We start from the raw sequence: 25115 nt of genomic DNA, 5'->3' as shown, positions 1-25115 counted from the left end.
AGATAGATAGATAGATAGATAGATAGATAGATAGATAGATAGATAGATAGATAGATAGATAGATAGATAGATAGATAGATAGATAGATAGATAGATAGATAGATAGATACAATGTTATTTAAAACTTTACATAGAAGTACGTACAAATAGTTTAGCATTGAGGTATAATAAAAAGTCCAATAAAATAAGATTAGATAAGATTTTGTGATGTATGTTTGAGCAATGTCGCTGTATTTCCTCTTCCTACCTGTAGGTGGCAGCACTGCGCATGCGTAGAGGAACACGCTCCTGGTGCCAGTTTATATCACACGAAGAAGAAACCCAAACATCCTCCTTCACAGCTAGTTAGCACAGTCTATGGTTAGCACAAAAAAACAATAACAAATCATAAACACGGGAATATCTCCCGGGAAATTGGACTATTTTAACAGTTTAGTTTTTGATTTCGTTAACGTAGTGTATTGTAATATAACTATATAATGCGGCAGACTAACTCAATTCCGTTTGATCCGCTATGTTTGCTTGTATCTCGGATTTGCTAAGGCCTTGAAGTTGTCTTGCTAACGCAGAGGTAAGACATTGATTTGACTGCTAAATATAATCAATATAATGTTTTGCAAAGATCATACACCTTATTCGGAACATTTGAATGGTAGTGCATGTGTTTGCATTGCATCGAATCAATGGGACAGTTGGATTAAAGCTATAGATGCAGTACGCCCCTTCTTACCGTTCTGTTTACAGAATTTGACCCAGAAAAGCAAACTTGACCGTTTTTGTAGTTGTTTTTCTAATAGAAATATTGCAATCTGTTAGAATAAACATAGATTATTTTAATCATGAGGGCCTTCTGTTACTTTCGGCTGACAAAATGTTTTCTATGCATTGTTTTAATTCAACTAAATCTCCACTTTTGTGTGTGTGTGTGTTTGACCTTTTACGCCCATAATGTTTTTGTAGACGTTAGTAATATGGTCATCGGAAACCGTTCAGAAGACTTCATTGTAATATTGGTGTATTATATTTTGTACCCTACACATTTTTAATTCAGTCATTTAAAAATTAGACATTTACAGTCCTGCAATAGTTAAATTAAATGATTTAAAAAAAATTATGTCAAATTATTAAAAAGTGCCCTTCACTGCCCACACGTCACATCTCAACAAGATACTTTTGTCCTTTATCAGTTTGTTGCACACACAAGAAATCTCCATGATGCTATATAAACTTATGAACTTTACTTAGTGTTTACTCTCTCACTTCTCTCTTAGCTCATGATTCAGCTGGAGAAACCGGTTCTGACCGGTACCATGCCCGTGGTCTGGCCCACCATCCTGGACCTGGGCCGGGATGAGTGCAAAAGAGTTCTACGCAAACTGGGTAAGGTCTCTCCATTCTTCTCAGTTCTTGTGCAAAACAAAGAAAATACTGGTGGAATGTCAGTGTATTCTAGCATTTTGTACACACTTTATTCTTATGTTAAATTTGCACAACATCTAAACCAAGACCAGACATTCAAATTTGAACTGATCTGATTAAGAGGAGGAAGTAGAGGGTATTGAATTGTGTTATATTGATGAGAAGAGAATGTGATTTGTAATTGCTAATTGTCAAAAATAAAACTAATAATTAGATTTATTTAAAAAAAAAACACAGTGAATGCATTGCGTTTTGAGCATTGAACATGTAGGTCTCCACTGTATGATGGAGAGGCTGCAGCTTCTGGTGTCTGATGTGTGATTCTGTTCCCCAGAGTTGGAGGCGTATGCCGGGGTTATCAGCGCCCTGAGAGCCCAGGGAGACCTCAACAAGGACAAGAAGGAGCTGCTGGGAGAACTCACTAAAATGCTCGGGTAATAATAATACATTTATTTAAAAAAAATGTAATATCTATAAATAGCTATATTTAATCTAGTCAGTTAACCGCTACAGGTGAAAATGAGTTTATAGCTAACTCTGGTACTGCTAATGAACTGTGCATTGTCCATGCTAAATAAACAGATAAATAAAAGGCCAATGATCTTAATTAGTGGCGGTTATCGGTCAGATTTTTTTTTTTTCAAATGGACATCCCTAGTTCCTACATATCTTTAAAATCTCCAAGTTTTGCACACAAACTTATTTATTGCCGTATTTAAAATGTGCTGTCCTCTTCTGTCCACTCACCCACCCTGTTCCATCTTTCCAGTATCTCAACAGAGCGACATCGTGCAGAAGTGCGAAGGGCCGTCAACGATGAACGCCTCACCACCATCGCATATCAGTAAGTGTAGAACTGTGTCACCACCACCGCTGTACTGGGAGTTGTAGTTTTTATAAGCCAATGCCATTTGACTGGTATGACTGTGTGTGAATGAATGGAACCTGGAACCCTGTAAAGCGCTTTGAGTGTGATTTATCAGTGCTATATAAATCCAATCCATTATTATTATTATTATTATTATTATTATTATTTGTTCAATGTTTGTAAATACTTTTTATCATAATTTGTTTATTAAATGTTTTTCTTCTTCTATATTTTAACTTTACTTGTTTGAAATTGAATTCAATGTCTGAATACTGAACTGTTATATCTCTTCCAGCATGTCGGGTCCTAACAGTTCGTCTGAATGGTCCATCGAGGGGCGTCGGCTGGTTCCCTTGATGCCCAGGCTCGTCCCTCAGACGGCCTTCACTGTGACCGCTAACGCTGTGGCCAGTGCAACAGCCAATCAGAACGCATCGCTACTACTGCCAGCTGAAACAGGAAACAAAGAAGGTGGGCCTACATCATTTTGGCTGTGTTCCAATACCTATACTTCCCTGCTATTTGGTTTGGTAGAAATGTCTTTAGGATGTCCCAATACATGTGATCAGATGCAGCATGCTGAAAAATAACTGGATTTTTAGTGTGGAAATCAGCACGCTATTTAGTGCCATCACATTGACAGAGCCTCCGAGTGAAAACCAAACAACCAGCAATGCGACGGATATATACTAAAGATTCAAGTATAAGGGCGATTGTTATGATGAAATAAATAAGTGAAAGTGTCCTCATTGTAGCCTTGTGCATGATAATTACATACTTTATTTGACTGAGTAAACTCACAAACAAATGATTGAATGACTGTTTGTTTTCCTTCTCTCTGCTAGTGGTGGTGTGTTACTCCTACACCAGCACCACCTGCACCCCCAGCAGTGCCATGGCAACCAGCGGCTCCATAGGAACAGCGGTGAAGTCACCACGGCCACCGAGCCCTTCGTCTAACGTGGTGGTGCTGCCCAGCGGGAGCACCGTCTATGTCAAGAGTGAGTGTCTGCCCCATCAAATCAATACAAACATTGGTCCATTTATCGCTTTTTATTTTATTTAAATGTTCTACTTCTATTCAGTCGCTTTTAAATGTTTTATTCCTTTTCATTCACTTTTCTAATGTGTATTATGTATTTTAATCTTGCCCCTGTAAAGTACTTTGAATGGCCTTGTGTCTGAATTGTGCTATAGAAATAAACTTGCCTTGCCTTGCCATGCTTTTAGATTGCAATTATATGGAAGTTATAGAATGTAAAATGGAACAGATAGTGTTAACTGAAAGAGTTACATAGTGTATAGTAGGTGAATGAATTTTTAGAACAGTTGTGTTTTGAAGTAAAAGCTATGCTGTTGTGGTTGTTGGTCCTAAAAGAAGAAGAAGTGTATTGATCCTTATTTGGAAATTAAATTTCCCATACCTTCAGTTCCCCGTAACCCTAGCCAAACATCAATGAGATAATGGATTCTCAAGAGGTCATTGCATCATTGCGTCTACATTTTCTTTTAACTAACCAGCCTGTAGGGGGCACTACAAGGCTTTCTATATTTATAACCAAGTGATTTTAAATCACAGACTGCATGCTTGTGTTGTAAATGCTGTTGTACAATATCCATTCTTCCATTCCCCCTCAGGTGTGAGCTGTTCTGATGAGGATGAGAAACCTCGTAAGAGAAGACGGACCAACTCGTCCAGCTCATCTCCAGTGGTGCTGAAGGAGGTTACTAAGGTTTCACCACAGGTTAGTTATAGTTGGTTATAGTTAGTCAGTTAATTAGATTTTACTTGACATGGACATCACAATAACATTAGAACCAGAAGAACCAGATGCATTGTTTAGGTTTTTTAGAATAGATTCTAGTCCTCAACACTTTTACACAGGAAGCTTTTGAATTAAATTACTTTTAAAAAGTAAGAAAAACAGGAAAAAATAAGAAGGAAAGAAATTACTGAAATAAAACAAAGTTAAATATTACATTGATAAAAGCAGCAATATTTTCAGTCAAATATGTACATGAACTATATAGGGCAAAGGCAGCATGATCAGACTAAAAACCAGTTGTAAGTTATTCATATTAGCACTGTTGTTGTTGATGTTAGTCACTGTTAAAGTCCTCTGTTTAAAGTGTTTCTGTTTGTGTCTAGGTGTCTAAGAGCATCACGGTGCCGGTGAGCGGAAGCCCCAAGATGAGCAACATCATGCAGAGTATTGCTAACTCCCTCCCGCCTCACCTGTCCCCTGTTAAGATCACCTTCACCAAGCCCACTATACAGACCACCAACACAACCACACAGAAGGTGGGTGACTGTTGAACTGCATACGCTCTGTACTCTCGCTACACATCTCTCTTATACGAGGATTAGGGCCACGCAGAGGAAAAAAATAATAAATAGATGATGAGATATTACTAGAAAAGAACTGCATCGTTTTGTAGGTTTCTTCAATTATGTTTCTGTTATTTTTGTAAAATGAAGACGTTATTCTGGTAATAGTACAATTTTTCTTCTTAAAATTATGGATTAAAAAAAATTCTAATTCGATTAGTTTTTTCTTATAAAATTACAACTTTATTCTCGTGATGTAATTCATTTTTTCTATGGTAAAACTGCTTTCTCTATGTACAATTTTAACTTTTTTTGTCTTATATCTATTTATATACTGTATACTGTATATATACACAATGCTTCACATCTTTAAACACGTCCCCTCTTTAACCAGGTGATCATCGTGACCACTTCTCCCAGCTCAAACTTTGTGCCCAACATCCTGTCAAAGTCTCACACACACAACGCGGCTCTGTCCAAGCTGTCCACCTCCATGCTGGCCCAGCCCACACACAAACAGACGGTGGTGTTCCCCGCCAGCGCAGGCCCGGCCAACACTGTCGCCGTGACATCCGTGGTCCCCTCCTCACCTGCTGTCGTCATGTCAACAGCAACATGTAGGTTTCTTCTTTCCACTGCAACCAACATAAACAAAAATCTAAAGATATTCTATTTATATTGATTTAAGAAAATGAAATGCAGCACATTTTCAAATGTTTTATGCTGTAACCTACAATTATGCGATTTTTTTTTGACATTTTATGAAAAAATTAATGTTAATGACACTGTTTTGCCAAAAATTCAATTCAAAGCCCATTGACATACGTAGAAATGTTTTAATTGTTTACAAATTTGCTCTTTGTGTGAACTGAATCCCTGTTGCCAAACTGTTATTTCAGCTAGCTCAAACCGTTGTTCTTCTCTTTATTGCATAGATATACACTATATAGATATGTATTACTTGCATGTATTTCCTTACTTTTTAGTTTTAGGTATGGACCTACTTGCGCATCTGTAATAAATAATTTATTATTATTACTCTAGGTTCTGGCTCAGCGGGAGTGAAGGTGGCCTCAGCCAGACTGCCCTCCCCTAAGACCATGGTGGGCTCTCCTGCTCAGATCATGGCTCAGTTCCCCAAACAGCAGCACTCACCCAAACAGCTGCAGCACGGGGCCGCTATGGGAGTGGCAGGGATGGGACAGGGCCAGACCGCCTCACCGGGGACTAAACCTACCATCCAGATCAAACAGGAATCTGGTACGCTGAATTTATACTGTCTATTCGTCTATCTATCTATCTATCTATCTATCTATCTATCTATCTATCTATCTATCTATCTATCTATCTATCTATCTATCTATCTATCTATCTATCTATCTATCTATCTATCTATCTATCTATCTATCTATCTCTATCCTTCCCGCTGTCTATCTCTCTATCTTTCCTTCTAATATCTTTCTTTCTCATTCGTTCCTCAACTTTTTTTCGTTTCGTTCCTTTCAGAACACTCAGGGACACCTTACAGTTAAAACAAGATAAAACAGTAAACACATAATGTCTGTATTTATTTCAAATTAAATGTTTGTTCTTTTTCATATATTACATTCCAATACAAACGCAGAAATATAATAGTAAATTGTGGTTTTTAGATGATGAGTAAACACATAATCATGTTGTAGGATATTGCATTTCTTTTGCTACATTTCTTTATTTTCATAATATCGTTATTATCATAATGTTTATTTAAATTTTTTCAAATAAAAGATTGGCCATAGAATAATTTCCTGAACTTTAAATCCACCGGGGACCTTCAATTCCGCAGCCTTTTTGTAAAACCTAATACAACATTGTCCAATTAATAACCGTATAAATAACAAATAAACAATAACTCAGTGATTGTGTTGCAGCATACAGGAGTATTTTTTCCTCCGCAGGAGTGAAGATCATAACTCAGCAGGTGCAGCCCAGTAAGATCCTTCCCAAGCCCTCGTCTGTCGGGTTGTCAAGCAGTAGCTCCTCCCCTATCATGGTCGTCAGCAGCAACGGAGCCATCATGACAACCAAACTGGTCACTCAGCCCACAGGTGAGCGAATCCCAAAACTAATGGTAGCTGATATCTTGTAACTTTGCTTGGTTATACTTGGACAAATCAGTGATAATATCCACCTGTCCATACAAACAGGCATGTTGATGGCTACGGTGGACCCCTTTGTTTATATACCAGTTTACAGAGCCTAGGCTGTGTATTAGCACTGTATACTGTAATAACAGTGATTCTGACAACAAGCCTAGAATCACTGACTCCACCTTTTAATAAATATCACTAAATTTTTGTATTCGGTCTATCTTCATGGACGTTCTCACTGGCTTGCTAAACAAATGCGTGTTTAGGCGCTGGTGTTGGAAAAAAAAACTACTGCTTTTATCCAATAAATCAACATAAACTGAATGTTCCTTATAGCTACTTTTATAAATAGTAACACTATATTTTAACACTATGTGTTTTCCCCGCAGCGTCTCAGTCCACCTACACCAGACCCACGGTGAGCCCCGGGATGGGAGCTCGTATCTCGGCCTCGGGCGGCGGGGCGACGTACGTGAAGACCACCAGCGGCTCCATCATCACCGTGGTGCCCAAGAGTCTGGCTACACTGGGGGGCAAGATCATCAGCAGCAACATGGTGTCTGGTGAGGCAGTCGTTCATATGATGTGATACATGGCCAAAATCACTTATTCTGACAAAAGCTATTTAAATTCCTGAATACAATACATATTAAGAAATTCAGCGGGTAAATGTTTTGTATAAAATGACACATGGAAAGGCATGTCTCTTATTACATTTTGAATTATACATCCAATCCGTTTGATTATTTTATTATTTTATTTAAACTCTGTGCAAATTTTCAAACATGTAAAAAAAATATATACATTATTTTAGAAAGGTTAAAAAAGGAAATTAAGTTTTCTCTGGCTGCATCATGTCGATCCTAAATCACAGCCTTTGAGATTTGATAATCGAATCGTTTCAAATCTTGATTCCTACTTTACATAGTTTGTGGTTTGCTAATACATTTCATCTCCCCTCTGCTGCAGGCACGACCACGAAGATCACCACCATCCCCATGAGCTCCAAGCCCAATGTCATCGTGGTTCAGAAAACAACAGGAAAAGGAACGACCATACAAGGACTGCCCGGCAAGAACGTGGTCACCACACTGTTGAATGCTGGGGTCAGTGACACGCCAATATTCATTTATCAATAGGGATCCCTCCAAAGACACTCTGAACATTAGCTTTAAGTTTTTAACTCTGAGATTTCCTTGGTTAAAGGAATGCTGGTGTACACTCATTAAGATTATCAAAGATGTAGCTTGTATACTAATGTTTATTCGTAAAAAAAATTTTAATATATATATTTAGTATATAATAATAATAATAGCTGTTTTTGTGTGTAGGATATGCTGTAGTAAAATATTTTTATGTGTGTTCTTCAGGGTGAGAAAGGCCTCCAGACTGTCCAAGGCTCCAAACCAGCCATCATCACAGCCTCCCGTCCCATCACTAAGATGATCGTGACCCAACCCAAAGGCCTGAGCTCTGGGGCCCAGGCCACCGCCACCAAGATCATCCCCACAAAGATCGTCTACGGACAGCAGGGCAAGACACAGGTGAGACGGGTTCTACATCAGCTCATACAATGATACTTTCTTGGGGTGCTCCGGTGGCGTAGTGGATAGAGCGCGTACCATATTGGCTCTGGCCTTCGTTGCAGTGGTCGCGGGTTCAAGTCCGACCCGTGGACCTTTACTGCAAGTCATCACCCCACTCTCTCTGTCTCCCCATTTCGACTCTTTATTGTCTAATAAAGCTTGAAAATGCAAAAAAAAAAAAAAAAAAAAGATAAAGCACTTTCTTCTTATTTGGAAGAAAGTCCAAATTAGACTGAATTTCTCTAAAAATGAGAAGTTGATCATTTAAGTTTTCTCACTAAGTCCCCCAGTTCTACAGACTGATAGATATAAACCGGGGCTGACCTTTTTCCTCTTCCTCCATTGACTTCCTCTGTTTAGTCAATTTGATATTTGCTATTCTGCTGCTCTTTCACAGTCATAAGTACAGTGTCCAACCCATGATATGATTTTTCAGTTCCTGGGGATTTTTTTTATCTCTGTTAAAATCTAAACTAGACTGGTTTGGTTCTGTAAAAATTCATAATTTTCTGAAAAATACCAAGAATCCCTAATGTCGGATTTGAAAGTGATGCATATCTAGTTTGCCCACTAAAAAATGATATTCAACAACCTTCCACAAGCCTTCCACAATATTTCTTTCTAATTATTTTTGGGGGAATTTGAATATAGCACTCGGACTATATTCAGAATGGGTAAATTCCATCATGCTAAATTTCAAGTGTTTTTGTATCGCCATACACACTTAAAACATTGAGTGACGAATGAATATAGTTTATAAAATAAGCGTCTTTTTTATTTACAAAAAATTCAAAATAAATTACAGCAACAAGTTTGTGCTGACTTCTTCTTTGGTTTAGAAACATTACGTCATAGTTTCAATATCAAAGGCATCACTCTTTGCTAAATTTAGCCTGAATTCAGTTCCAGTTTCGGTCATAAAGGGGAAATTGTGGCCAGTGAGTCATGTGTGGTGTATATATATCTACAGTACATACAGTGTTAAACACCCACAGTGGTTATCCGCTAAGCAGCATGTGAAACCAAAGATAAGATCTTTTGAAAACAGCAACAGAAATTTTTAAAAATCACCCTTTTTTTTAAAAATCAATTTGGACTCTAATGTAATAACAAACTACTTTCCAGTGACGAAAATGGCCCCTGTTTATAGAACGTTAATTTCCCGGCAATGGTTATATAACTATGGGTTTTTCACATTGATTGTTCATTGAATAACATGCACTTTAATCTGTTTATATTTTGACTTAATAAGAAAATCAGTAAGCCTTAGTTATCGACAGTCATGATTGAGTAACCTGTGTTGCCATAGATTGAAATAATGATCAGAATTGTTTTATGTATTCATGTTACTATACAAGGGTTTCCACAGATCATTGAAAGTTATGAATCTAGTTTTTGAAAATAGACTTATTTATATTGTGTGCAAGCATATAGAAATCTTCTAGAAAATGATTAGATTTGTTTTTATTACTTAACAATAGGACATACAATTTATAAAAATGTTATTGAAATCCCAATATGACCTACTGCAATTTCCCAAATCGCAGGGAGGTGCAATATTTATTTGTTATTTGCTGTGCAATTGTGATAATAATTGTGTCCATAATAGTGCAACCCTACTGTTGTCGATAATGGGTATTACTTATTGTGGAACCCCTGGCTTTACAGAGCTCTGTGTGTCCCTCTGGTTTCCCTCCAGGTTCTCATAAAGCCTAAGCCGGTGTTCCAGACGGCGGTGGTGAGTGAGCAGACGCGTCAGCTGGTGACGGAGACGCTGCAGCAGGCCACCCAGCGCTCTGTGGAGGCCGGACAGACACCAGGACAGGACGGGGGCACCAAGGACGAGGCCGGGGGGGCGGCAGGGGAGACTACTGCACATGGCACCACTCAAGGTTAATATTCTTATCGCTTTTATTTTTTCAGGTGGTTTTGTTTTGTCGCCATTAAGGGAAAATTAGGCAAGAGTTTATTAAGCAAATACACGTCAAGTTCAAAAAGTACATTTATTTTCGTATGAATCCAATCAAGACACAGTGGTAAGAATTGCTTTACATTGTTAATACAGATTTTAAAGTGCAATATTATAGAATTTTCAACAGTTGATCAAAAAAAAATAAGATTAATCTCGATTAACTATTGAAATTCTCTGATTATCACGATACATGTTTTTTTTATAAAAAACGTTTGACATCCCTACTAAAAAGTGTCATTTTTTCCCCACATTATTCCTTGTATTCCTCAGAGCATCCTGTAGTGCATGTGGTGTCCTCCAGAGAGCAGGACTGGACAGAGGAAGTGTCAGTGGAGTCCAGTCCCTCCATCATCTACCAGGAGGTGTCTGCAGGGGAAGCCCAGTCTGCCACCTCCACCATCAAGGCTCTGCTCGAGCTGCAACAAACAGGTCAGACAGTATGTCATAGGAAAGTCAAAATCAACTTTATCATCAATTTTCCAATACAGTATGTGCCACCAGTCATACAGATGATAAGAAAATATGTTTCCCTTCGACCAAGTAATACAGCTCTTCCACTCCAAATGTTCAGTGTCTCTCGTTTTACTATTTATAGCCATATGATTAGTAGAATTGAAATTTTGGTTTTATTATATAAACTATTGACAACATTTCTACCAAATTCCAATTACATTTTCATTAAGAGCATTTTCAATAAGTTATGTAGAGATGAGGAATCATGATAAATTCTGAAAAAAGATTTCCAGAGCTGTATATACAAAAAAAAATAATTAGAATTTTGAATAGTGCAAAAAGTGAGGCAAAACTAAGCGGTATAGAAAAAACTAAATACATTGAAAATGTACAGTATATAGGATATAACAATTTGCGGACTAAATAAATATATAAATGTTAAAAGGCTCTGATGGAAAGAGCTGGTGGCAGGGAGAGGCCTATGTCACATGTACATACTGTATAAGGTCAAGGGGAATGCTCTTGCCCAAGAACTCGGAAAGCGTACTGTCAAAAGAAAAAGCCCAATTTAAGCTTGTGTCCCACAGTTTTGATGTGTCTGCTAGAGGCTTTCCTTCACAATAAACTCATTTAGCTGCAAACCGGCTGAACTGGGTTGATGAGAACATAGATAAGAGATTTCCCATGGAATATTTGTGGTTTTAACTGTTTTTTTTTTTAGACTGAGCGATCCATTACAAAGCTTTCAGTGTTCTTTTTATGATACTTTCCCATAAGCACAAATACCTGTGACATAGAAAACGAAACTAGAGCAGTTCAACAGGTCCACGGGGAGGTGTGAATGAATGGATGTATTATTGTATTGTATGCATCATTGCCCAGTGTCATTGTCTGTTATCTTATTATCTATACCAGGGTTCATACAGATCATTGAAATTCTTGAGAGTGCATGGATATTAAAAAATAAATAGACATGAGGCATTAAAAGGGCTTGAAATTATATCATATATCAACAGAAAAAGTTTTTGGGGGAAGATGGTAAAAAGGACCATGTTGCAAAGAAAAAGTCCTTGGATTTGACGTTTCAGAAGGTGTGGGAACTCTGTCCGTCTTTCTCCTTCTGGGCTTTTTGGAAAGTTTTACACTCCAGCGCTCTTTCCATTTCCTGGTTGGCTTTTAATTTGAAACATTTGCAGGAAGTGTTGAGTTTGCATTTGCACTTTCTGAGCAGCCAATTACAAACGACTGGAATCAGTAGTTTTATTCCGCACTGCCTTTTAACTAGGTTTCCTATGACCCATATTTTTCTGTGACCAATATTTATTTATTCAAATGTATCCCTTAGATATGTTGCACTAAATATTTTATTTTGTCTGGTGTATGTGAATGGTATTTCATTGTATGCTGCACATATGAAATAGAAAAAAATTAAGAAATCAGAAATGAGTGGTTAGTAAAATAAGCTATTTAAAATGGAGAATTATGTGATAATCTGCATTTTTACGTTAATGTTAAATGCCATTGTTTTATCTCTGACACAGTGAAGGAGAAAGGCGAGTCCAAACCCCGTCAGCACACCATAGACCTGAGTCAGATGGCTGTTCCCATGACACTGTCCCAGGACAAGAAGCCTGAGTCTCCACGACCCTCCAGCTCTGAGGCTGAGGCCAGCACAGACTATGTCCCACCGGGTAATAATACATATAATAATAATAATAATAATAATAATAATAATAATAATAATAATAATAATAATACTGTTATACTACTCTACGCCCTTAATGCAACTACTCTATATACTGATGGGTAGCTTCAGCCATTGTGCAAAGTTGGTGGTTCGACCCCAATCAAAATATATTAACATAGTACCTTTCAAACAAATCAGATTTTGTTTTTATCTATTTAAAATGTTTTAAATATTTTTCTTTGTTTGTATTAATGTAGCATTGTACTTATCATCACACATATTTGTCCATTAGCAAAAATTATAATAATGGTTTATTCGTTGTGTTTAAGAATCTGCACATGTACAATATTAGAGTAAATGTGCTTAGTCACATTCCACTGAAATATACGTATATTAGCACTGTAGGTTGCACACTTCCTTTTTTCTGTTGGCAGCTCAACATTTCTGTGGAATAAACCAAGATTCAAACTAAAACCTCAAGTTTGATGCCTTGAAAACCACTTCTCTTTTTGGCAATTTGGCATATTGAAAGAAAGCTGTGTCGTGTGTGTGCGTGTGTCTGTCTGTGTGTGTGTGTGTGTGTGTGTGTGTGTGTGTGTGTGTGGTAGCCCTTAACCACCATTATAAATGACCTAACACTTCTGACTGTGATTCCAGGTAAAGTCAGCAGACTGTCGGCTGACGGTGATGATGTGGTGATGTCATCCAGTCAGCATCTCGGGATGAAGACAAGCTACAAAACCACTGCTGCTGTCGTCGGGGGCAACACCAGCAGCAGCTGCCAGGTGACCATAGTAACCAAACCCTCAGCAACCATCTCCTCAGCAACTGCAGCTTCACACGCCAGCCACATGGTGAGGACATGGTGATACCTTTAAGTTTGAATACAGTAACTACAGTGGGGGGATTTTTTTGGTATACTAAGACACACACTGGACAATAAGTAAACTAATACAGCAGATAGAGTGATACTTAACAATAGAGTACATGGAATATTATATTAATAACCCAACCCTCTTGTGTCCACTAAAAGCTATTATACATGTCATGGCCCCAAATGTACTCGACACCCTTTTTCACCCTTTTTTTTTAATTACGAATTTTTTCTCGCAACATTACGACTTTTTTTTCTTGTAAAATTACAATTATATTCTCATATATATATTTTATTTTTTAACTCTCGTTGTGGCCCTAATATTTCCCTGAACTATTTAACCATTCAAACATTTTTTTTATTTTTTTTATGCTTCCAGCCGTGTATACAAAGAAGTGTGTGGGATTTTGTTTTTTTGGTCTCACAACCTTGAAAAATGTTTTTTTTAAATGTACTGTTAGTACCACAAAACCACTGTGGGTTTATCCACAGAGCAGACTGGCACACTTTCATAGGAACTGAACTGTGCCATCCCTCCAGATGTACCGGTACTAGTGTTTCAATGTAATCATAAACCACAATCAGCTGAGTGAGAAAAGTATTTTGGGAAAATTTGCACCTCAGGTAATACGGTAATTAAAATATACTTTTATGACAGTGTGACGACAGTGTGTTTTTTCTTGGGTCATTACCTGATACCTTAGTTTCACTTTGATTCTTTCCAAACTTTTTACGGTACATAGTGTTTTCCCTAAGGTCATATATAGTCAGTGATCTTGCTAAAGTTTTTGTTTACTTTTCATTCAATTCCACCATAAAAACTATACAAATAAACACGCCTAGATAGTCTGTGCCCATTAGCAGCCGTCTTCTTAGCTGCAAATGTATGCGTATCACATACTGTATGTGATATTTTAATTCCGTTACACACAAGGTGCATATTACGTTAGACTTGCCGAATGGGACATTTATGACCCAAATTTTTTAGAAAGTAGGCTATCTGAAACAGTAAAAAGAAGGCAAGTGACAGTGAAACAGAAGTAAAAAAACAATGTTCAATACTAACTTTTATTTTATTTTTGTGTGACTGTTTCAGCCCTCTGAGAGCCGGGGTAAACCTGAGAGCGTGTTAGAAGTTGGCGAGATGGAAGGTGACACATTGGACCCTCAGACCGGTTTGTTCTACCGTTCAAGTCAACCCACGACCACAGCTAGGGACCCTATAAAGCCAACCACTCACTCTACCACCACTATACCACCTCCTGCTCTTAGCCAATCAGAGGCTGAGCAGAGCCGGCTAAGCTCCGCCCCTACCCAGGCAGCGCCGCCGCCGCCGCCACCCCCGCCACAACTACAGAGCAAACCTCAGCTAAACCTGCCTACATCTTCATCCACCATTTTCCCATCCACTCCCCCTTTGACTAAGAAACTGCCCAAGCTTCGAGAGCAGACTATGCCTAAACCCATGGTCGTAACGCAGATCCCCAAAGACAGAGACAGACCCTCCCTCATGGCGCCTGCTCTAGCCCAGCAGAAGGTCCCAATCCTGGCTATGTCATCGTTGCTGAAGCCCCTGGTTGTGACGCCACAGCTGCCGAAGCTCCAGCAGGCTCCAACCTCCCACCACAGACCGCTACACACGCCCATGTCTCACCCACCACCACTGCAGGCACACCACCCAGTCAGCACAGAGAAGACAACGTCAAGCCAGGTGAGTGGGTTAACACGGACAGGTGTATGAAACACACAACTTTAGGCATTTGGAATATTTTTTGGGGGAAATTTTATTTTTATTTATTTAAAAAAAAAAATATTACGTTTTTTTTATTGAATGACATAACTGCTAAAACAATTACGGCACAATGGAATAAACTTTTTTTTTTCTCCCTTTTTTTGGTATTAGGGTATTTTGAGGAATAGACACATACAAAGTCATGCCCTTAATAATCGTAATATACTTTTTCCTTCCTGAGTAACCAGTTCATGTAAAAGCGCTGGGTGTTTTCCTGCTCTCCTGTCAAGTACAATAAATCTTGTGTCATGTTTACCTTGATCAGGCCGCAGACTGATAAGATGCAGCAAATTGATTTAGTGTTGTTGTAACTCCGGCGGCTCTTTTGCTTTTCTCATGTTACTGTGATCTACGGAAAGCGTGAGGGCCACGGGAGAAAAAAATATATTCTTTATTTTTTATTATGCACTTAAAAAAAAATCTAAATATCAAGACTAATGCTTAAATACAATTTGGTGAAATAAGTCAAAATGTCAGGGATAAACTTGACAGTTCAAGTAACATATTGACAGATTAGAATTTGAACTCTTTCCCTTCATTCAACAATAAATCAAAAAACTAAATCAGAGGATGACGTTATAGATTTTGCATAATGTCCAATCCTTGTGTATTTTCCTATTTAAAATATCTACATATTAAGTATTTCTAAATTTAATATTTTTTCTCATTTTCAACCCATCTCCACCACAGCAGCCGATAATCACCCAGAGTGCCACCGTCACTAAGATCACCTTCGGGAGCTCTCACCATTCGTCCCCAGTCTTCAGCAGCAGCAGCAGCGCAGAAGCCACCGCCAAACTGACCCCAGACCAGTCCACGTCCGGCCCCTCTGGAGACAGCAAGGCCTCCGTATCAGACATCCTGAAGATCTCGATGCTAGAGGCCGAGATCGACCCCAGCATCGAGCCCATGGTGGTGGACTCGTCGAGTGACTGTGGCCCCCTGGGTAAATCCCTGGAGGTCCAGACCGTGTCGGGCACATTGGACGCGGGTCAGTTTATCAGCAGCTCCGGGGCAGCCATGCATCGGTCCCACACCAAGCCACAGCAGTTCACAGCACAGAGGAGCAAAGAGGATCTGGAGGTGATTGAGGTAAGAGGCTTGTATACAGATGGATGTTGTACCTGCCAATAACGTTATAAATGTCAAGTTTTTAATGTAATAAAAGCAGTCCAATAACATGATAACATTTCTGAACCAATAACGTAATAACTTCTTGCCCTTACTTTAATAAGTTTTTAGCCTACATTATTGACTGGTTGTTACATTTTTGGCCTGGTTTAAAATAATCCTTTAATAATGTAATAATATATTTATATGACTTTATTTATTTAAGTTTAATTTATTGGCTTTGTAGTACAAAACAATTATTTTGTTACTTACGTTACTGTAAAGTGAACTGACTGAGCCCGTGCTGTGACTAACATGCAGGTGATTCCCCAGTACTCCATCCTGCCTGACTCCAGTCAGTCCAACGTGGTGGTGGAGCCCAGCGGCTTCCTGGAGATCACCAACTACACCAGCCAGCAGCTGGAGGAGGACAGCCCCATGGAGCAGGAGGTGGACAGTAGCAACGACGAGGCCACGGCAACTAGCCCCGCCCACCGACCGTAACCATAACAAACACCTAACGTTTAAAGACCCCGATTGAAGATGATTTTTTTTTTTTATTATTATTATTTTTTGGGGAATTTTTCATGCTTTACTGACAGTGTGGAGAGACAGAGATGAAATGGGGCAGAGAGGGGAATGACATGCAGAGAACGACCACGGGCTGGATTCTAACCCAGGTCTGCAGTGAAGCGGACTGAGCCTCTATGTGGTGGCCACGCTGTAACCACTACACCACGAGTGCTCCGGAAGATTTTTGGCTTTTGAGCAAGACTCATGGTGTGTTTATGGCCAAGTACCCAGCGGACAAAACACTTTCTGGCATTTTTGTTTTTATATAGTGTAACAGAAAAAAAAATTGTCTATTTCTGTGTAAATATTAGTTTGTTCATATTGATAAGAATTGTTATTTTCATCCCAGAGACTAATGGCGACATGTGGTTTTTATTGCCGGTGAGGAGCGCTGGATGTTAAAATGTTGGAGCGAGGTGAAAGGAATCGTTGTATTGCAGCTCCAGACAGTTGGAAAACAGCCTCCATCTACACAAACAAGGACTTTAATTGTTCCAGTATGTTAACATTGTTACCTGCGGGGATTTCTGCACAGACAGATAACCCATTCATAAAATTAATCATTAGGAATTTGTTGGCACTCTGTCTTGTGCCACTGTGCATCATTTAAGAAACATCCTACTGTTTTTTTTTACAGGCCTTTAAGTTTATGTCCAGTTCTTTTCAAATACTATTTTCCCCCAATCTTTTGTTGGTATAAAATGACTCTCTTGTCAATGTTGGACACAATTTTTTCGAAGACCTGAATGTTTTTACTACCAGACAAAACAGTGTTTTACCGTTTTTTTTTTTGGACTGAAGTGCAATTTTTCTAACAGGAAAATATCTTGAAACACTTACGGGATTTAAGTTTTTCATAAGCACGGACACGGACAGAGCTGGAGTCCATTTTTAAACGTCTGCGTGGAACATAAAGCAGATCCAGAAGAGATTCCTTGAGGAAGGATAAGACTGTCCAACATGTGTGTGTGTTACTCTACATTGTAACTGACTTCATTGTAATGTAAAAGGAAAAAAATGTATGTACTTTTTTTTTTTTTCTCTTTGTAAAATATTCTACATTCTGCGGTTTTAAAACACGTTGCTGTGAGGATTTCACTAAGGAAGCATTTAGTTTTTGCATAGTGTGTTTTGCTCTATGCATTTCCTTTTATACATTTACAGAACTAGAAGACTAGTTGAGAGGAATCATTTAATCTGCACAATAAATCCGCTGAGTAGAATGTGTCAAGTTTATGCCGTTTTGTTGGTTGTAAAGAAGAAACAGTGATTCTGGAGAACGCTAGTTGACAAAATTACTTTTCAAAATCAGTGAATATCTCCACATGATCCGCCACCTGTCCGTACTGTGTGTGTTCTGAAAAAAATCTGGTTAATAAACAGCCTAAGCTCTGTAAACAAATGGTATGTAAACAACAAGGGCCACCGTAACTAGCAACATGCCCATTCACAGAGCCTAGGCTGTGTATTAACAGCACCCACAAACACAGTACAGCACATGTAGCAGATCGTGTGAGGAGATATTCACAGATTTTTTGCAAAAAGTGATTTTGACAAGCATTCTCCAGAATCACTGACTCCACCTTTCAGTTGCATACATGCCTTGCTGTTTCCAATCTAATTTTTTGCAAAGACATTTCTAGTACATCTTTAACTGGGTTTTAAAGTTTATCACCAATAAGACTAAACGTTTGTTGTGGGTATGAGAAGGAAGTTACCGTTGACACTCCTTTCTACTGAAATCCCTTTTTAAGAGAGGCTTACTACGATACAAGGACGCTGACACTTTGACACAGAAACTTCAGAAGCTTCCCTTGGCTGAGCTTCGGCTTGTGAAGCAGTGTGTTGACAAGCTGAGCCTCTTCGGTTCATGGTTAAGACTGGACACATGGTTGTGTTTGAGGTCAAACCAAAAGATTGTAAAGTTTGCAGGAAGCCCAGTACAGTCTGGAGGGTTTTAAGACGAGCAGTAAAGAGTCAATTGAATTTTGAGCGTCAGACGATGGATAGTATAGCAATACATCAGTGTAGATTTTACAAGCAAAAGTCCTCCAACTGCTTTTCAAACAAACTTGCAGTACACATTTCATACACGTCAGCTCTTGGAAGCAAATAGTTGAAATGTCAAGACAAGTTAGTATTAAAGGTGGAGTCTGTGATTCTGAACACTTGTTGTCAAAATCACTTTTTGTCAAAAATCAGTGAATATCTCCTCAAGATCCACTATCTTTCCATACTGTGTGGTGAAAAGAAATCAGGTGTTAATACACAACCTAGGCTTTGTGAACTGGTAAGTAAACAAATGTTGCCAGCCGCAGCTAGCAACATTCCAGTTTACAGAGCCTAGGCTGTGTATTAACGCTGGATTGTTATTCCAGCGCACACTACAGACAGGTTGCGGACTGTGAGGAGATATTCACTGCTTTTTGACAAAAAGTGTCTTTGACAACAAGCATTCTCCAGAATCACTGACTCCACCTTTAAGCATTTTGATGTTTGACAATCTTCCTAATGCTCAGTGTCAGTGTGACAGGAGTCTGTGCTTTTCCTGGGATCAAACCTCTGATTTCTTCACACTTCACAGGTTACCTCACTGCCCAAACATATTAAGATATCTAAAATACAAAGATCAGGTTTTATACAGTGTAATAGGCCACGTTTTGGCCAAGTTAAACCATTATATATCTCTCATCAGCTCAGACCGCCAAAATAAATAACCGTTCCTGGAATTTCTTGTAACAATTTTTTTTTTATTGTGTTATAAAAAAAGCACTTGAGCCAAGTTTAAATGTTTTATTGGACGCTGTGTTGGGGTGTTGGAGGTTTTTCTTTTCGGCCCTACACACTTGTAAAAGCATTAATGCACACACACACACACACACATGGTGTTGAAAGTGATCCACGGGACTCCTGGGGGCTCATATCCAGCATGCAGTCGTTTGATTGGTTGGCCTGTACTTGAAAACATGTGGTTCTGTTTAGGAGCATACTGACTTACCGTACCCCTACACCCTACAATCCCCCCCCCCCGACCCCCCCTGCTTGGATACGGTTGCCAAAGGTCCCACAGGATAACACAGTTTACTCTGCTCCACTGACTCACCTGGACTACAAAGAACACCCTTGTTTTTAAGCTAGAACATCTACGTTCAGATCCTTGTGTTCACAGTGAAGTATGTCCAAAGTATTCGCTGAATTGCAGAGAAATTTTGAGTCCGTTCAAAACTCTGATGTTTTATCTAATGCCAGCAAACAGTTCAAAATGTCCACATAGTCAATAGTAGGGCAACAGTCATATATGGTGATTCATGCTAAGAACACATACTCAGATTTGTTTTTCCACTAAGGATGTTTTCAAAGGGATTGCTTGTTGAACAGTGTCTTTAACCAACATCAGCTGGGGCTAACAGTTGTTTAACTGTCTACAAACCAACAACCTACAGCTGCGTTAGCTTTAAGTTCTACTCTATAAATACCTTCAAAAGCAAGATTGTCAACAAGTGAATGCCATTAAATCAATTAATATATTAACCCGATTTCCTCCTGTTCTATGGTGAAGAGGGTATTCGTGACACCTTCAAGTGTGGCGAAAATTAAGTTTGCTGATGTGCTGACATTAAAATGTGTGTGCATTAGAATACTAATGTTACCCTCTACACTAAGAGAGTGCATGTTTTTTTTTTGGATCAAAAAAATTGTAACAAGTATATAAAATGCATTATGGGTAGAGTGATTTAACAATAACAATTAAACAAACAATACATTTTGAGCACAAGTTTACGGTCTTCACAGCTTTTTCACGTGATGTTTGACATGTTAAGGCTTTACTAGATCACATTTATTTTGGACTGAATTTCGCAAGATTAAATTGACTTTACAGGCTGGAAAAAGAGGGAATACTGTATTGTCATAAGGTAGCAGATTGCTGGAGCTAATTTGGTAATCACGGTCAGAATACCTTTAACAAGAGTCTTTTCTATCAAATTCTTAACCTCCATACATGTCCCTGTTCTTGCTTTGCATATAGAACACACAATCCTTCTCCCTTCCATCTTCACCATTTTTCATCTATGTTTAGTTTACATATCGTTCTTTAGAATCAAACTATTTAGCGTCTCGCTGTGCCAAAGATCCACACACACACAGGATATGTTTACACTGTAGAGATGTGAGCTCGGGGTGAACTTTTTACAGGTGTCTCTTTTCATATGTCATAAAGATATTTTGCCCTCAACATGCTCCCATCTGAAATGCTTCAATACTAACTTTATCAGTGAAGTACAGCTGAGGAAATATTTATAAAAAGTGGTGAAACAATTCCTTAAATCCAAACAAAATCCAGCTGCCTTTTCCTCATGAGAATAAACGTTCAATGCAATGACTAAACACACTATGAGACAATGTGTTTGGTGGTCGGTTTGAATGTGTTGTTAACAATTAATGTCAGTGGTTGAACCCTGTAGGACAGACTATGGGTGTAACGGGCGGGTTCGTCACTTATCACCAGAGCCGATGCAGCATTTTTTCCTTCAGCTTTAGTTTACTTGATATCACTCCTTTTTTTTTGCCTGTTATTAAAGGAATACTTCACCCATACGGAACCGGCATTCTATCATTAATAAATGGCTATTATAATGTAATGAATGAGGTTTTTCTTAACTTCAGTCTTCCCTTGGCCCAGCTGACTTTAAACATAACCCTACATTTTACCATGTGTGATGTCACACACCGGTGAAGTAGGTCTTTAATGGTGAGTACAGGCTGAGTCTGAGAACATTTTGGCTCAAGAGAAATCTATACTATGTTTGCATTATGCTTAACGGTACCACATACCCGGGTTTTCAAAGTCTTTATGATTCTTTATTGTAATCAATCAGTCAGTAAGAATCCTGAGCGTGAATCATTTGAAAAAAAAAAAGATTCTTTCAAAGTTGCATTGATTAATTTTTTGTTAGGGGCCTCGCAGCAATATGGAAACAAACAACACAATGACATATTATCACCTTATAAAGCGGATATGGAAAACATGTTAGCAAACCCGTAGCAACATTTTATAACGGTGATGGTTGTGTTTTGAAGGTATTTGGTCATGAACTGAAGTATCAAAGAAATTCTAAATATTGTCCTGATGATAGCAATCGATGTAAATGTTGAGGGATGACCATAATGATCACAAATTCACTTCAGAGGGACCCAAGTTTTAATGTGAATCTATCCAATAGTTTTTGATATAATTAACTCAAAAACCAGAAACGTCAACCTCATGATGACGCTAAGGGATGTGTCAATGGATCACCAAAGTCATCATGGTTTATCCTCTAGGGACCATGAATGTCTGTAAAAAACATTACGACCATGTTTTAAATAGTTGTTGAGATATTTTAGTCTGAAGCAACATACCAATGTGTCCACCACAAGCACGGATAAAACAGTCCATATTCATACTGTAAGTCATAGCAGACAGCGCCGATTTAAACGTGTGAGTAAAATTATGATTCAGTCCTATCTCCATCTGTTCCATGTCAAAAATGTGTTACTAGGAGTGTAGGTGAAGATGGATGTCTATTCTGGCCTGTGTGTGTGTGCGTGTGTGCGTGTGTGTGTGTGTGTGTGTGTGTGCGTGCGTGTGTGTGTGTGTGTGTGTGTGTGTGTGTGTGTGTGTGCGCGTGTGTGTGTGTGTGTGTGCGTGCGTGTGTGTGTGTGTGTGTGTGTGTCTGGGTGTACAACTATTTTTGTGAGAACCGATTTGAGTTTAAGACCTAAAGAGTGAGGACATTTTGGTAGATTCTCACTTTGGGACAGGCCTTTAAAGGGCTGTTTGAGGGTTAACACTAGGTTTTAAGGTTCAGGTATGAACTAAGTTTAGGGTTAGGGTTAGTGTAAGGGTTGGGGTTGGGAATTTAGTTTTGATACTCAAGGTTAGGGAAAGGGGCTTGGGGATGCAGTATGTCAATGAATATCCTCAGAAGTATAGTCGTACAAATGTGTGTGTGTGTGTGTGTGTGTGTGTGTGTGTGTGTGTGTGTATGATTGTCTGTGCCTTGCTCCTACGATCTCCACTAGCTCTGACTGGCAAACTAAAGCAGACAGCATCCTATTATTCATCCACACACTGATCCCAGTCTCCCACACAGCGCTCACTATCCTAAATTTATCGCCCCAGGACCCTGGGAAAGGTCAGAGGGGAGCGCGCTTGTGTTTATTTCCATGCTGTTACATGAATTTTGAAGGAATGCTGATTTTTTTTGTACATGTATTAAAGGTGCAGTGTGTAGAGGAAATTGAAGTTTTTCAGAAATCTTTTGGTAGAAATGGAATATAATATTACTAAGTATGTTTTAAGCGCTTAAAATAAAAGCTGTTTTTTTTAGTTACCTTAGAATGAGCCTTTTATATCTACATAGGAGCAGGGCGTAACAATGTTGCACTGCAATGTTTCTACAGTAATACAGAACTGACAAACTTAATAGCTTAACTTGTTTTTATATATAGTGGGTGTCCTGGGGAAATTCACCTGTTTGAATACAAAGCAGAAATACTTAGTTAAAAAAATAACTAAAGACATCTTCATCTCATCACTTGATATTGTGGACAGACTTGAGGCAGTGGTGGATGATGCCATATTTAGTTACTAGCTTCTTGTCCTTGAAGGCCACTTCAGCTTCTTTGAATTCTAGAATGGGAGGGGTTAGCAAGGGAGTGTTGTAATTTAAATTTTTCACCACTACATACTGCCAAAATACACCTTTATTACACACTGCACCTTTAAAGAATGCTTATTTTTGTTACATGTATTAAACTTTCCAATGAGGTAATTTTGTTAAAGTCGTTGTAGCGCTAAACAGCTGTTGTGATTCACATCTGGGTTGAGGAGGGCAGCAGAGAAAATGCAAATAGGACACACACACACAAAAACACACACACACACAAACACACACACACACTCAAGACAATGGTATCAGACATCCTGCATCTGCTGTTTGTGCAAAAACAGCGGTATATTTACTCTTAATTGCTTTGAGGTCTTTCCAAAAACCATTGGGTTTGAGAGTCCAAGTCTCTTCAGTTTAACGTCAGGTTGTTTGTTTTTATGAGCAGGACAAGATCTGGGGCGTACGGCTGTGAGCTAAACAAAATAACATGCTGCCAGAAATCTCCCATTTGTATTGCCTACGCACATTCTGAAGAGTTTGATTAAATAACGATTGCTCTGAACTTTAACAGGTTTTTCGAATTTTTTGAACATGAAATATTTTATTTGTGTTTCTGCTTATTTATTTGTTGTTTATGTGTTGCTGTGGATACCGTTTATTTTTATTTTTATTGCTTATAAGTTTTGCTTTGTGTTTGTATTGTTTTAACATGTTCCATAAATTGACTAAACAAAAAACACATACCTGATTCCATATGGGGTCATCCCAATTTTCCCAGATTATTATTATTGTGGTGTGTTCTGTAATGACTGGGTGGGGGGGAGGGGGGGGTGTGGGACACAGGTGCTTCTGAACGTTATCCCCAGAGGGATAACCACTAAATCGCTAATGCGAATAAGGGGAAGGGGAGAAAACAAAAAACACATAACTGTAAGGGCCACACAGGCTACCTTTAATATAACACACTAAACAACAAACTAAACCACGCTGCCAAGCAGTTGAAAGAATACACAAGTAACTCCACAGTTATCTTGGGAACTCTAAACACAGAGAGAACGTCTCACTAGCCCAGAGGGCGAGACAATGAGCAGCACAGAGCACTGGGGTCTCAGGGCAGATATAACCTCTTCACACCTGGGCTCAATTAGCCAATCAGTGCCACACACCTGATTGTAGTGAGTAAATCAGTCGCCATTCTTACGGAGGCGAAAGATTCCGTGCCCTCAAAGGGCTGAAATCCTCCATGTCCTCACATGTTCACCTGCCAACAGTGATATGTTAGTGGTATACAGAGCATTATAACTGTTTCTCACCTTAAAAGGAAATTAGTGTTAAATTATCTTCAGATGTTGATTAAAGAGGCACCTTTGGAAAAAAGGTAGAGTTTTTGGAAACAAGTGCCGAAGCGCATGCCAGCAGCGTGTGCATTTGTTTAAAAAGCGAGTGAAAGAGAGACGGCAGGATGCATGGCTATGAGGTTTTATATTAATATGTGACTATGTCAGACTGTTAATCGTAATATGACGATAGTGAAGCAAAGTCTTTTATTTTTTACTGTTCAGGAAACTGTCTTTTTCTGTTCTGCCTGCTGTTTTGGGTCTCGTTTGCTGTTACATGTAATTTATTATCATCAAAGGTAAAATGAGACTGTTTCATAAACATTTAAAAGT

General features: G+C 38.7%; 1 protein-coding gene across 6 annotated transcripts; it reads left to right on the top strand.

Moving 5' to 3' along the window:
* The first annotated feature begins 328 nt into the window (after positions 1 to 328).
* emsy (EMSY transcriptional repressor, BRCA2 interacting) lies at positions 329 to 17989 on the top strand. Of its 6 annotated transcripts, none has more exons than XM_080041653.1 (21): positions 329 to 571; positions 1272 to 1380; positions 1754 to 1853; positions 2189 to 2263; positions 2583 to 2758; positions 3133 to 3288; positions 3926 to 4032; positions 4437 to 4589; positions 5011 to 5233; positions 5661 to 5876; positions 6554 to 6703; positions 7135 to 7308; positions 7715 to 7851; positions 8116 to 8289; positions 10031 to 10223; positions 10574 to 10732; positions 12298 to 12447; positions 13101 to 13297; positions 14414 to 15028; positions 15803 to 16201; positions 16541 to 17989. In XM_080041653.1, the coding sequence occupies exons 2-21, from the start codon at positions 1275 to 1277 to the stop codon at positions 16721 to 16723; spliced, it is 3843 nt and encodes a 1280-aa protein (XP_079897779.1). In that variant the 5' UTR covers positions 329 to 571; positions 1272 to 1274; the 3' UTR covers positions 16724 to 17989. The 6 variants fall into 6 exon arrangements, with proteins under 6 accessions (XP_079897779.1, XP_079897778.1, XP_079897777.1 ...); XM_080041652.1 differs by having other exon boundaries at positions 15800 to 16201; positions 16553 to 17989; XM_080041651.1 differs by having other exon boundaries at positions 15800 to 16201.
* The last annotated feature ends 7126 nt before the right edge of the window (positions 17990 to 25115 follow it).

The sequence above is a fragment of the Ammodytes marinus genome (genome assembly GCF_949987685.1).
Source record: "Ammodytes marinus genome assembly, chromosome: 14".
NCBI classification, from domain to species: Eukaryota; Metazoa; Chordata; class Actinopteri; order Uranoscopiformes; family Ammodytidae; genus Ammodytes; species Ammodytes marinus.
The sequence above is the reverse complement of the archived record's forward strand: the minus strand, read 5'-3'. Positions and strand labels throughout refer to the sequence as shown.